Genomic DNA, 14,539 nt, shown 5'->3' on the forward strand with positions numbered 1-14,539 from the left:
TGGGTGGGCAGCACACAGCAGCCACAGGGCGGGCCAGATTGGGACTGTGCCTGGGTTGTGACTGATCCACTCCAGTGGTGGTGGGGGTGGGGAAAGCTGGGGGTTGCACACTCTTGGTGGTGGCAAGGGTGTGTCACAAGGCACATGGGCTCCAGGCTGTTGCGGGGAGGGGTCAGGTGCTGACCTGCACAGGGGGATGCACGTGCAGGGGGCTCCCATGCACACCCCACTGTACCTGCAGACCCCATAACCACACCCTTCCCCATGTATAATCATACACCCCACAAATACTGCACCCACCCACGCCCCTCCCCACATACCCCCCCCCACACACCTTCGCACTTCTGGGGGGAGCCCCACTCACTGCTGTGCATGCACATCCTGCCACACACATGCGCCCACACCATGCACCCACCTACCCGCACATCTCCACAACTCCACAGCCTCCCCCACAAACTCCATACCCACCCATACCCCCTCCCCCTCCACACACACCCTTCCCCACAATATACAAGAATAAGATTTCTTTTGAGCTATTATATGATCACCTCTATAGACACCACACAAATTGGGATAAAATATTTTAATAAAATTAAAATATGCTATTGTCAATGTTTGATTTTTAGTATATAATTTGGTTTTTTTTCTAGTTCCAAGTTGGCAGACCTTCCCAAAAGGAGTACTTCTGGGGGCAAGGGGAGGGACTTCCAGTGGCAAAGGTTAGGGGGTAGGACTTCCAGCCCCAAATTGGCAACCAGGGGGCGGGGTAGCTGTCAAGGGGCAGGGCTACTCTTGCAGCCCTTAACAGCTTATCAAAAGAAATTAAGCGACCCTTCATCTAAAATAATTGTCCCTGCCCTCGCACTTAATCTTTTTGGCTATTTTTAGCCTACAGCATAGTATTAACATCACAGTTAGGTATACATTTAGTAACTTGTGGCATCTGTCCTTTTCATTAGATGGCTTTGCTTGGAGATCAGCATTAAGTTAGGGGAAAAGGCTGTAGTGTGATGTTTCCAAACTTACAGACCTCCCAACTTGGGAAAATATCTTTTTCCATCTGTGCCTTGAATGTTCTGACCTTGCAGTTTTGTGTACTCCTAGGAGCATAAAAAAGACTATTCACAAATGGCATGCACCTTGCATTTAAGCAGGAAAGCATGATGTCCTAGAGCAGTGTGGAATGGTAGTTTTTGTTGTCTGGCATTTTGTCAGTGTCGTTGTTGCTGTTGTCCTTGTCAAGTGTTATTGATTTGTTGTGAGTGCTGAAGTCTCAGGAACTGCAGTGTTACAAAGTCAGTCAGGAGATCCCAACACCAGTCTTGCTTTAAAGAACAACCACACCAGAGACATGGTTTGGTGGCAGAGATTCAGCCAAGTTTATTGTCTACAAGCACAGCCTGTTACCTAGATTGCAGGTAACCTTGTTGGGTAGGCTGCTGATAAGAGGCAGAAACAACTTTTTATTTGCTTGTACCTTAAAACGTGAGAGCAAACATTTATCCCAGAGTGTCTCTGGCTACCTGCAACAGCACAACATAGATTCTCACCTATTCCGGCTGGAGAGATTTGCAAGGTGGGAGAAGGGTGCCACACGGATTGGCAGCAGGTCTTCTTGAATTTGCTGAGTTCTCCAAATTTCCCTCCAGCCTATAGCCAATATTTATAGATGACTGGTTTTAATGTTCTAATAAATGAGTTCTGATTTGGTTTTATTTAAATTTCTCTTCACTGAACTGGACTGAACCAGATCTCTTATGGACTTCAATATCTTTGCGGGACAGGGAGGGTTTCTTATCTCCTTTCCTTTTCCATTGTTGAATGGTATTTCTGTTTCTTCTTTACCTTACTTTATGGTCTTCTCTAACAGGCTGCTTTTTACAAATTATCTGAGCATTTTAACAAAAAGATATCTATTATAGCAAAATGACATCTAATACATTAGGTTACATCAATCACTACTAGTACTTTAAGATAAAGCTATGATATAGCGTATATGGATTATTTAATATATAATTTTAAGGCCTTGTGCTTTGTTTAATTGTTTGATGGTTTTCTTTTACTTTCTTACCAAGGTATTTGTCACATCTTCAAAGGTTCACACTGTGGTTACTCAGAAACAGGTTCTGGACCTTCTGTTTAGCACAGCCCTTCTGCAACTTGGCCTAGGCCCCTTGAAAATGACCAAGGCTCACAACAAGCCCTGATGTGTTTTGGCCTAACAAGTACATTTGTGCTTATGACAAAGCAGTTGGCACAACACCATGCAGGTTCCCCTAGGCTGCTACAAAGTTCCCATGTTTTCTAGCCCTCCTTTTATACAATGGTCAAAACAAATTATGTATTGCATTCCATTTATATCTTAAATGTCTCAAACTGTCCTGTACCATGGGTTTGTTTCACATCTTGACCTGGGTGTTCCTGTTCTAGTCTGGTCTTACGCAGGCAGGGGACTATCCTACAACTTGTACGGTCATCTCTCCCTCCCATCTTCTGGCAGGCGTGCTTGTCTGGCCCACATGCTAAGTTTTGCTTGTGTAAGGAGCTCATGCATCAATCAGGTTTGCTGGTAAGGACTGCTCTGGCCAATGCTTTAGCAAGCCTTTGTGTTAGCAGTATATGGATTGATCATTGCTCCAGGAAGGCCTACAGCTTCCATTCCAGCAGCATAGAAAGCAGCAATTTCATAACTGGAGAGTTATTTTAGAGCCAAATCTTCAGTTACTTTGTTGGATAGCTGGAAAAATCTCTACTTCAAGTCTAAGTGCAGGAAAAGGAGGAGAGCTATGTTTAAATCCACTGTAAGACTCACAAGGCCAGTAGTTTTACTTTTGTCTGAGCTGACTGTGATCCATATTTGTCAGAAGTCACTAATCTAGTCCTATAACAAACACGTGATCAAATACTAAAGTTTCTTGTTGAGGTTTTGGTGATGATCGATTTAAATTTTGTATTTGTTTCAAAGAATGCCACATTCTCATTGTTTACATTACTTCCCTGCATTTATGTCAAGCATATGCTTATCAGTCTGTTCTATTAATATTACAGGAGCTTGAACATACAGCTGCTGATAGTTACAGCTAGCTCCATGTTTCTGCCTTACTCTGTATATTCAATCTGGTTTTCTGCAGGCTTAATCATTTCTTATTCCTGTGGAATACTGAAATGTAACAGTTAGGGCTGTCAATTAATCACCATTAACATGTGTAATTAATGCATTAATTGGTTCTTGAGTTAATTTTTTTTGTGTTAATTGTGCATGTGGTTTTGGAGCCCATGTCTGGGCTCCACTCTTCCACTGTCACCACCAGCTCTGAGGTACTCAGCAGGGCAGTAGTGGCAGTGCAGAAGAGTTGCAGGGCAGCCCAGGTGTGGGCTCCGGACTCCTGCAGCAGGAAGGCTGGGTGGGAGTGGGGGGGGGCAAGAAGGATGTATGTGCACACACATAGCTGTGTACCAATATATCAGGACGCTGCATGGAGCCCCACAGCATGTAGAGCAGTGCCCAGCAGGTAAGTCTATGGAGGGAAAGGGGCAGGGGGCAAATTGAGGCCCCTGTGGTGAAGGAGGGAGTAGGGCAGGGCAGGGGCTGGAGTGAATGGGACCTTGGGGCTGGGGCAGGTCATGGGATGGAGCCACAGGTGGCTTGTCCAGGGGCACAGAGGTGGGGACTGCTCCTTGGTGCTGTGCACACTCCTGATAGAGGCATGGGGTCATGTGCCCCCTGGATTTGTGCATGGGACAGAGGCAGGCTGTCCACTGTGTGCTGGGGCTCTGCATCCTGTTGCCTTTGCCCTGGGACCCACGCAACACCATGACATGCCTCCCACTATGGGGCAGGCAGGGGACACACAGCCAGTGCAGAGCTCTCAGGGAAGAGGCAGCAGGGCACAGAGCCCCAGTGTTCAGCAGGTAGCCCACCTCTGCTTCATGCACAAATTCAAGGGCACATGCCTCCACCAGGGGTCTGCACAGCAGTGGGGAGCCGTACCCCCACCCATGCCCCTAAACGAACCTCCTGTGGCTCTGTCCTGCAACAGGCCCCAGACCTGGAGCCAGTTCATCCCAGACCCTGCCCCACACCCTCCTTCACCATGAGGGCCTCCATCTGTCCCACCCCACCACAAACTTACCTGCTGGAGGCTGCTCTACATGCCACCAGGCAGCATTGCTGTAGGGTTACAATACTTCCAGTTTCAAAAGGGACACCTGTGGCAGGAGGTAATATGATTGTGGGGTGGGGAGGGGCAGTGATATTCCTGTGCCCCTCACTCCCAAGCCACAGGCCCTCACTGACGTACAGTACTCCACATCCTCCCAGGGTGTGTGGGGGGCCCCCCCTGCCTGGGCTTCAACCCCCCACACACCCCCATATTCCCCCACACCTTCACAAATTACACACACACATGCACACACCAACCATACAAAGTACCTGCATAATTTTGAGTTTTTAGCTGTGTGATTAAAATCACAATAAATTACAACTAACTTTTTTAAATCATGCAACTAATCGCGATCAAGTTTTTTAATCACTTGACAGTCCTAGTGACAATATGAGAATGTTGTTTGGGGAAGTATAAGCAGAGGAATAAGCCAGTTTGGCAATAGCCCTCCTGACCTCTGGTTCTGTGTAAGCGCAGATGTTTGAAAAAACAAATGCTTCCAGGCATGCATTTCTGCCCCACAAATAGCTGGATAAAGTAAAACTTGCGTTTACCTTTCATATATGTTCCTTCGTACAGGTCTGTGCTGAAAAGTGTCTTTTTTTTACTGTCGTAGGGTCAATTCCTGTTGAAATGGTTGGAGTCAAAGTGCTTAAGGGGCATATAGTTCTGGAGGGATCCCTTATTGTTCCATTAATGAAAATTTATTTTTGGACTGGATTATGGCAGGTTTTTGTTTTAGTCTCTGTGTTCCTGTCATCTGAGTTCTCATCTTCTCTTAGCTTTGAGATGATTGCTTCCATCTAGGTAGAAGGATCTCAGATAAAGGAGTAACAGGAGTGAAGGCATCTTCTAATTTATATGGGGAAGTGCTCATCCACAGAATGCTTCTGTAATCCAGATAGGAATTTATTGATTGCTACTTCAGCCCTGGACTAAAGTCTGTACCAGAAGGGGTTAGCTGAAAACATCACTCTGCCAGGTTCTGCCTGGTTTCATTCAGCTAAAATCAAAACACAGGTGAAAGTTACTCCTGTGTGATACAGCAGTGACCTCTGAGTTAAGCGGTGTGCATGCATCTACTACGTACATCCTAAGGGCTTGTGATTACACTAACGTGAAAAGTCAGAGGTTAGATTGGGAGGATTTTCCACTTGAAAATGTTTCCTCTGGAGACAATTCTCCCCTTCTTGACCATGCTCCTAAGGAGAGTGGATCCACTCTCCCACTTCATTCTATCTTCTGTTGGAGGTCTGGATCTTCAAAGACAACACTATGCTGGTTTATTTTCAGTTTGTTTGAGAACTGTTTGTCCTTGACACTTGTGAAGACAAGCACTCTGATTGATAGTTTATGTTCCTGAACATAGTTCTCATTAGGAAAGGTTGTTGCTTCTCTCCATTTCCAAGCCATAGAACAAAACTACAGGTTTTTAGAATACCTAGTTATGTCCTTTTAGCTTACAGTGTGGTCAGGCTAAAAGAAAACTTCCTCCCTATCTATCCAGTGTGGGATGAGTTCCCAAAGCAGGAAGCATTTAATCATAAGGTGAGTGGGACCCATGGTTGGTTAGTACTCTTATTACCTAGGTTCCACACAACTTCTGCTCTTGGTGTTAGCATGCATCTCACCTGAGGCTCACCCAGTCATTCTTGCAATTAGAAGTCAAATGCCACATCTTTCCACAAAAGGAAGAAAAAATAATGAAAAGTTTGTCCTCAGTTGGGTCCTCTTGTTTTAATTTTAAGTGAAAGATTAAATAGTGCTTTGAATTCCTTCCTCCCCAAGGTGCTCACTAGGCCTGTGCAAGTCAGCAGCGATCTGATCTGGCTTCCGATCCGGCCTAGCCATCCCTGCTCATCGTAGTCCAGGTCTCCAAGCCAGGTGATTCCCACCCGGACCATCCCCTGGCGAGCCTCGGGCAACACTGCTGCCAGGACCACTAATTGCAGGTTGTAGAATAGTGGCTTGGCCAGTAGGTCGCTGTCCTCAGCCCTGAAGTGGCTCTGAAGTGCTTCAGAAGCCCTGAACTGCTTTGGAAAGCCTAACAAAGGCAGCACTTTGATCCAGAAATGCTGTTTTGGATGCTGAAGCGTCCAAAGCTTCCCCGGATCTGAAGCCTCGCGCAGCCGTAGCGCTCACAGCTAGCAGCTTATGAATAGACAGCAAAGTAACATTTTGGGGAAGGCAGGCTTAACCCTTCCTGTGAAAGTTATGTTAGAGAGCACAGCAGAACTAAGTTACTGCCTCAGTTCAGTTCTGTACCTGTGTGTGTGCTGTCAGGAGTGCAGCTGAGGTTAGTAAAATCTAAGCAACAGAAGAGGTGGTGACAGATGGAGAGCTGTTGCTTCTAGACAAGGTAGTGGCTGCATTCTCTGGCAACCACCAACTAATGTGTGTTCTTGCTTGACTGAGATGAGTCAGTCTGGTGCAGGGTTTTTCTCCAAGAGTAAAAGAAAAAATTGGGTGGGTAGCACAAGAGTGGGTGTGTGTGTGCATGTGCACAAGGACAGTAGGAGTTTTTTCTACTTTTTATTGACAGTATTTTCTTGTCTCTTAGGAAAAAAGCCTGCAAATACTTTGAACAAGGGAAAGGAACCTGCCCATTTGGAGGGAAATGCCTTTATCTTCATGCCTACCCAGATGGGACAAGAGCTGAACCTGAAAAACCACGGAAACAGCTCAGCTCTGAGGGAACTGTGCGGGTAAAGGGACTCTTCCTTCTCTTCAGAGCCTTGCTTCAGAGCCAGGCACTGTTTCTCTGCTTGGAGGCATGTTTAAAACAGACCAAGATTAAAAACTGAGCAGAAAACAAGAGTCCTTGACATCTCAGTCACGTTTTAACTTTGCCATGTGGTAACAGTGCAGATTTGCATGTTGTGTGGGATGCAGCTCTCTCAGTTAAGAGTCCACAACATGCAGCTAAGTGAGTTCACACAAATAGTTGTGGGACCAGGGCTTTGATTAGTGCTGTGAAGTGACTTCAGCTCTCTAACATCTTGCTACCAAAGCTGTTGTGCAGCTGACATTTAAGACCAGCCTTTGGATGATACTCAGCAGGATGAGATGGCCAGAGATTAGGCAAGTACATTGGCTCATAGTTTTGATTTTTCTAATAGGTTTACAGTTCATCTTAACTGGAGCCAGTTAGCCCAAAGAATATCTGCTAACACTAAAACCTTCAGTGGTGGGGGCAGGTGCTCTTAGCTCTCCCGGGGGGAATTGTTCCTTTAACACTTAAGAATGGTCCTATTTGTGTCCTAGAAGCGGGACAGCTGTAGTCTGTTACTCAAGTCACATGGATAACAGTGCCACTGTTTTGCTGTAGTCACACATTCCCTTCCAGAGTTGCTCTGTACTAGAGTAAAACAGCCCAGTCATCTGTAGTAAGAAAATACCTTTTAGGTTCATACTTTCGCCTGGGGAAAAGCTGTTACCGCAGTGTTGAAGCTGCAAGAACGTCATGCTTCTCCAGCAGTCAGCAAGGTGTTCACTTGTGCTCTTTTCTCTTACAGTTCTTCAACTCTGTTCGGCTCTGGGATTTCATTGAAGATAGAGAAAGTCGGACTATACCCAGTGCTGCTGATGATGTGGCAGAGCTTGGGGAGCTTTTCATGCACCTCTCAGGGGCAGATGAAGAGTCTGCTACTTCTCAATGAGAAGACCTGAAGATGTTTTTTCTGTACCCATCTAGCTATTTATTTAGCAGTTTTACTTTTTACTGTAAACAGAATGTGTGGCTTGCTGAGGTTCTAGCACAGTTTTAGTATAAGTCTTTGTACTACAACAAAAATACTAAAGGCTATTAAAGGTAATTAAGTGAGATGCATGGAAAAAAAAACTTAGTGATCCATAAGTCCTGTAGGGGGAGGAGGTAACTTTGTAAGCACATCTTGCTTTTCTTTTCCATTTCAGAAGCCTGATTTAGGGTGGTCTCATCCAGCCCTCTAGGCTTTCTAGGTACCTGGAAATTTGGTGGTGGGGAAAGCTTTGGCAGTTTTAACTGCCTCTTCCTGATGCCAAACCTCTGGATCTGCAGGAACCCTGCATGCCATATCTGGGCATGCATAGCTTCACCTGTGGATCAAAGCTGCACTACTTATCTGTCCCACAGAAACAGACAGTGACAAACTCTTAGGAAGGCTAGCTCTTCATTTAGAGAGGGACTGCCTGGTGGATGTGTTGGAGCCACTGCTGTTGCAGGGGTGGTGTTGGTTTGCTTTGTAGGTAAAAATCTCACTACAGGTTAACCAATGAGGCATTTTAGTACAAAGCACAAGAATTCAGAACAAGTACAGGAATTGTATGTTACTGCATTATTCAAGCTGTAATATCGTTCCTTCACTGTAGCTAAATACTGGGGATTTTAAACTGTGGGAGCCAGTGTGACATTTCATGTAAAGATACACCTTCTGTATCTGCTCTCCATCTTGGGGCACTGGCCAAGGGAATTCTAGCTAGATGCCACTGGTCTTAGCCAGCTGTGCAAGGTGCTGTGGTTGCGTTGTGTGATTTATTGCTGTAATTCCTAACTGATAGTGCAGGATCATCTAGATTGCAAGGTGAAATGAGGGAAAGCAAATGGAGGAAAAGAATACTTTTTCACATTAGACTCTGATTCAGAACAGTGTACATGATACAGCTGAAAAGTCACAGCCTAGTTCCAAACTGCAGCAGTGAATGCCAAGTTTATTCAGACTAGAGCATTAAGTTCAAGGCAAGTCTTTATCAAAACATTCTGAAGAACAAGCTTTGATTAACCCACTACAGCATGTTTCTAGGGCTCAGGTTATACCTGGTTCAGGTACCAATTGCAAGATACAGTAATGGATCTTATACTTAAAATCAAGTGCAACTTCTACTTAGTGCCATTAAGACAAAAGTTAATGATATTGTAAAGCTCTCCCCCCTTTACTTTCAGCATATTTAAGATGTAAAACATGCTGCCCCTGCCCCCTTCCTGCAAAGGGAATGCGTTTCTCCACCCCAGCTACCTGGAGCCTGGGACAGTACACTGTACATCACTGATAAAGAGGCTAGAGAAACTGCCATTCTATAAATAATCTCCTTGGCATGGTTGCAACGGAGACCTTTGCTCCCGACACTGCATTTATTATGCAACCTATCCCCCAGCAGTTTTCAGATCTGTTTCCTTGTTCAGTTTCAGATCACATTTTTAGCATTGGCATCTGGCTTTGCATATAACAACTTTTTAGTCTCCTAGGAGGACTCTAATTACTTGCACAAAGCCTCTGGCTCCTTAGTGCAGATTAAAGGCTTTCTGTAACATTCCCAGAGCTGTAGGAGGTATTAAAATGGACTGCATTTCTTCCTCACTCCAGGTTACTAAATTGCTTCTCCATTAGTCATTGCTGTTGTGCTCCATGTCTTTTAGTTTTCTTTTAAAACTTTGGCTTCTGTTCTAGCTTGAGAGTATGTTGGAATAAGGGATAGCAAATAGCCCAGCACCTGGGCATGGGTACCCTTCAGCTAGAAATATCAACCTAGATTCAAGAAACTTCACTATATATACACACATGTGGGCTGAATCCATCTCCTTATTCTATGGATGTGTAACACATAGTATAACCTGATACCTGTGGTAATCACAATCTAAACTACAGAAAATAAGTGGACAATGGGAGAGAAGATGAAGGAAAGAGCTGTACTACATTCAGCAAGATGGTCAAGGGTTTTTTAACAGTGTATTCAGATACCCAGACAATGCCAACCTTTTCAGCAGGCATGCCACAAGTTAGCACCACATCCTCAAGTGGCACTCTGATCCCCCTTTCCCTGCCTAATCAGGTGCTGTTTTCTGTTCCCTGCCCTATCTGCCACTATGCTGCCTGTCCCCTCCCCAACTGTGCCACTTGTGATTTAAGCAATAGACATGCACTTTAAACACAAGCAACAACTGTACTACTAATTCTCCCTGTGGCTTATTTCCAACGCTGCTGCACTGCATTTGACAAAGGACACTCATGTTACTTCCAAATATTAAAGAATAGAAGCACAGGACAAGTAGCTGAGTTTTGGCATTGTCCTGCTTTTGTCTGCCTTTAATTTTGAACTCTCACATGCAAGTCAATTCTACAGTTCCTAGTGTCAGTAAGGAGCGAGTCCCCTTATCATACCTGGTACTTTAAAAACAAGATGATTCTGGTTAAGATTTTTCAACATTCCCTTTTAGGGTAGATTTATTTAAATTGCAAGTAAAACCAAGCTTACTCATTTTGGAAACAGGTCAAGCAGATAATACATGATTCTAGTCCTCTTACAAACTAATTGAACAAAGATTTATTCTTAAATTCAAACATTTTATTAGTGTATGAGTGATGGTTATAGTTAAGTGATCAACCTGAGTTCCAAATGTGTGTTAAATCATAAGTGTGACCAGTAAGTTCATTTCCCTGCTTATTCAGTTTAATGCATAGACTTTATAGTAAAGCTGGATTTAAGGGTCATAAATTATATCAACCTTAAGATAGTGATGTTGCTGTGATGGTCCAGAGATGAGAGGCAAAAATGCTTGTGGGTGATCTCTCTTGTTAGACCAACTTCATGGCTTGAGGCCTGAGAGAGGGTACAGGCAGTCCTTGACTTGCAGCATTTTGAGTTACAGTGTTTCGCACTTACAGCCTTTACAAATTGACACCGTTTCAACTTTATGAAGTGAGTTTTGACTTTACAACACTTGATCTGATGCCAGGCCACACCAACCAACAAGTTCTCCAGGGAAATGGGTGATGCAGCGAACATCTGTCCAAACTTCCTTGGACATTTTCATTAAGAAGGCAGACAAGATGCCAGAAAAACTTGCAGCCAAGACTCCTGAGAAGACTCCAACCAAGAGCCCTTCAACAAGTCTAGCAAAGTCACCTCAAAGAAGTCCTTCCAAATCAATATGATTGCTATTTACAATATAAATACATTAATGTAGCTATATTACTCATCTATAATTGATAGGCTACAAAATTCTGAGGTATTTGTGGTGAAAATAGGGTATCGGGCCTTGGTTCAGGAACTTGTCCCCCATTTATAACATTGTTTCTTACAAGAAAATTGTTTCAGGGTTACAATGTTTCAACTTAAGACACTGTTTTCAGGAATCTATTGCATCATAAGTCTGAGGACTGCCTGTACTGTGATACCCAAAGGCTTGCTTAAGCCTATGCCAACCATACACTTGGTCTAATAAAAGATATCCTTTTCAAGAATTCTTGTTTCTGGCACAACCACCTTAATGATAAGTTAACATGGAGAAGAAGAACTTTGCTGGTCTTTAATTTTTTTAAATTATTTAAATACCTTTTCTTCTGATAGGCTCCTTTGCTTTGTGCTTCAGTAAGTTTTTACCTGTGGCCTTTTCATAGGTAACAAAGGAAGGAGTCTTTGGCAGAGAGAGCTTTGGTACTATAAGCTCTTACATCTGTCACATCCTCCATGATTCTACAGTGATGCAAGTGTAGAAAAAAAACATTTCAAATTTAACTTTACTTAATGCAGGTCAAAGTTAGGGCAATTTAGTCAAAGTGTTCCAGTATAGGATCATGTGAATGTAATAGCTAAAGGGTAACAATGGATTCCAACACCCATACCCTAGGCCCTATGCTTCTAAAGAAGCATTTTTATGTATATTTGCTCATAGTCTGTCTGCCAACAGTTTGTTGAATACAGTTTTGAACAACTCACAGCAATATATGCACCACTTCAGCATTTGCCCTACTGAATAATTTTAGCTAAACTGTAGCTCAGACATCTGCTATCACACAAAGAACTGATCCGGTTTACTGTCTTCAAGTTATATTATGGCTATTCTTCTGGACTGAATGAGGTAGTACATTTTGGAACAGCTGAAAGTCAAGGTAGGAGAAAAGATGGGAGCTATATAAAATACACACAGACAGCTCCTGCCACTTCAAGCGTTTTTGTTAAGGAAGACTAGAAATAAACAGGAGAGAAATAACGAATGACCTATGGTTTGAGATTGGGTTCTTTTGCCATTCCTAATCTTTGCCATCTTGAGTTTACTGGCCACACTGTGCATCTGCTTTCCAAGGGAAGAAAGACTAATGGAAGAGCAGAAGTGGGCCAGCTAATGCTTCTTGAAAGCATGAGAGACAGCATACATTCCATGGACTTATAGTTTTAATCAATGCTGTAGTTGTCATCAGAGGGATAGTATGGAAGTAGAAGTCAACAAGGGAGGGAACTTTTAGGCTCTCTTGCCATCAAAGGTCAAAGTACTGCTTTACAGGGAGCTCCAAGTTGCTAAATGTCTAATGACAACACAGTACAATACAGACATGCATGATATATGAAGAACATGCAGATGTTTGGAAACTTATGGCAACTCTTGTTCCTGCTAGTAAAGAGCATCTGATGTAATAGAGAATTGCTGTAGTGTCTTTATACTGCCTATATGGGCAAGTGAACAATTTTCTTGGATGTATCCATCTAAATAGACTTCTTGGAACTGTAAGATGCTGCACTAAAGAATGACTCTGAACTTAAAATCTTAAATTTAATTTATTTTATTAAAATAAGATAATCAGAGGAACCTGGACTTACAATAAATGCATTTTTGTGGAGCAATAAAAACAATTAAAACCCAAATCAGCAAGAAAAACTGTATATACTCAGTTTCTGCCTTATAGTGCATCTCTCGGAAGACAGCTTCAGGTGGGTTGAAGACCATGCTTGTTTTGCAGAAATACACTGATTTGTTACTTAACCACTTCTCTTCAGCAGAAGTCTGTCGTTCTGCACTTGATACCTCATTGGGCTGCAAGAAGCAAGTCCAAAGTACCAATATAAGCTGCTTAAGTTACTAAAGATGACCATAGCGAGACTGTGCTAGCTTCCTTCTCTGAGCAGCACTGTTCATAATGCATTCCACCCCACTGCAGTTTTTTTCTTCAACGTGTAAAATCAGATGCCCAGACTTGGCATTTAGTTTTGATCGATTTCATCTGCTTGATGAATGTTATTCACAGGAATCAATTCCAGGCTTTTCTTTGTCTGCTTCCCTCAGGCGAGTTTATAGATGCCCATTTTAGTCAAAATTCACTCACTGTGAAGTAGCACATGGCTTGGGACACTCAAAGAACAGCATCAAATCGGCATTATTCCTCAAATGGTGAGCTATCCTTGCTATAAAATACCAATTTATTCAACAGAATCAAATCAAGACAGAAACACTTCCACAGAAATGTCCCTCTTCCACTTATGGGAAAGTAAGGCTCAAGTGCATCTATTAAAAAAAATAGTAATAGATTTTCTTGATTATAGTCTCAGTTAACTCTATCCCAGTAAAAGACACTGTAGAAAAAGGCAACATGGAGCCATGTCCCTGCAGGACTAGAACCAGAGCAATCCTTAAGCAGCTGGTTCTAAAACCTGGGATGTAGAGAATCCCACTTGCACTGTGATCCTGTACACTGAGGCATTAAAAAGCACAACTGCTACAACTTTCTCATTATTGGGGAGAGCAAGGGCAGTAGCGTGCAAATCCTAAAACACAGGTAGTCTTGTGGATGTTAACGTGCATGAATTGATGTCCTCTGCGTGGGCTGCGCGATGCAGAGAAGGTTCAGAAGCACTTCGGTTAATTTTGGGTAAAGAATGCTGCAGCAATTCAATGGAAGACAGAATCTGGAAGGCAAAGCAGATATTTGTTGAAATCAGAGGCTGTTACAACAACCTACGTGCATTTTTTTTTAATACTTAATTTCTGAATCTTTGAGAGCAGTTGCCTGGCTTACTGCAGCGCCAGTTAGGAACTACCTTGTTCTAGTGAAATGCCAGGAAGGGAATCAGAATTGAGCATGAGCATGAGGTTGGAAGGGCTGTACCTTTAAGGCAGACAGTTTTTATCTTAATTAAGTGGAGAGCTGGAGAGGGCAGTGGGGTTCATCCTTGTTATGATCAGCCATTTTTTCCAGAACGTGCCAAAAAGGCAGGACTGCACACTGCACCTGCAAGCTTGTACATAAGGAAGCTGCATTTAGAGAGGAAACCTCTCTAAAACTTTTCTTCTGAGCAGAAAAATGGCCTCCTGTTTCTAACAGACAACAAGGAAAGGATATGGAACTCCTCATGCGCAGGCTGGACAGCATTTCTGTCAACATGTGGCTACATGAACAATGCAGGCTCCCTCAGATGTTGGGTTTTTTTTGCTTTTTTACTTTGAATATCACCTCTAAAAAGTAAACTAGAAATGGAAGCAGTAGAGCCCATCAATTCTACAATCAGCCAGTTATTAAAAATGAGTAACTGTGTGAAGACTTGTTTTCCCATCTTTGACTACTAATTTGATATTTTTAATATTCCCTGGAAACTGAAGCACAGAATGCAAGAACTGTTTCTAGGAT

General features: G+C 43.2%; 2 protein-coding genes across 5 annotated transcripts in view; one reads left to right on the forward strand and one right to left on the reverse strand.

The window, feature by feature from the left end:
• The window catches only part of MKRN2 (makorin ring finger protein 2), a 23,406-nt gene extending 10,611 nt beyond the window's left edge, over positions 1-12,795 (forward strand). Inside the window, exons 7-8 of the mRNA XM_090021121.1 lie at positions 6,724-6,868; positions 7,679-12,795. Of these exons, the coding sequence (XP_089877247.1) occupies positions 6,724-6,868; positions 7,679-7,822 (289 nt within the window). The 3' untranslated portion in view covers positions 7,823-12,795. The remainder of the gene's footprint in view (positions 1-6,723; positions 6,869-7,678) is intronic.
• RAF1 (Raf-1 proto-oncogene, serine/threonine kinase) overlaps positions 12,685-14,539 on the reverse strand; it is a 153,203-nt gene continuing 151,348 nt past the window's right edge. For all 4 annotated transcript variants that reach the window (XM_090021115.1, XM_090021114.1, XM_090021113.1 and 1 more), the window contains one exon: positions 12,685-13,820. In XM_090021115.1, the coding sequence (XP_089877241.1) occupies positions 13,680-13,820 (141 nt within the window). In that variant the 3' untranslated portion in view covers positions 12,685-13,679. The remainder of the gene's footprint in view (positions 13,821-14,539) is intronic.

Source organism: Crocodylus siamensis, chromosome 11 (assembly GCF_052110815.1).
Source record: "Crocodylus siamensis isolate JL-2025a chromosome 11, ASM5211081v1, whole genome shotgun sequence".
Taxonomy (NCBI): domain Eukaryota; kingdom Metazoa; phylum Chordata; order Crocodylia; family Crocodylidae; genus Crocodylus; species Crocodylus siamensis.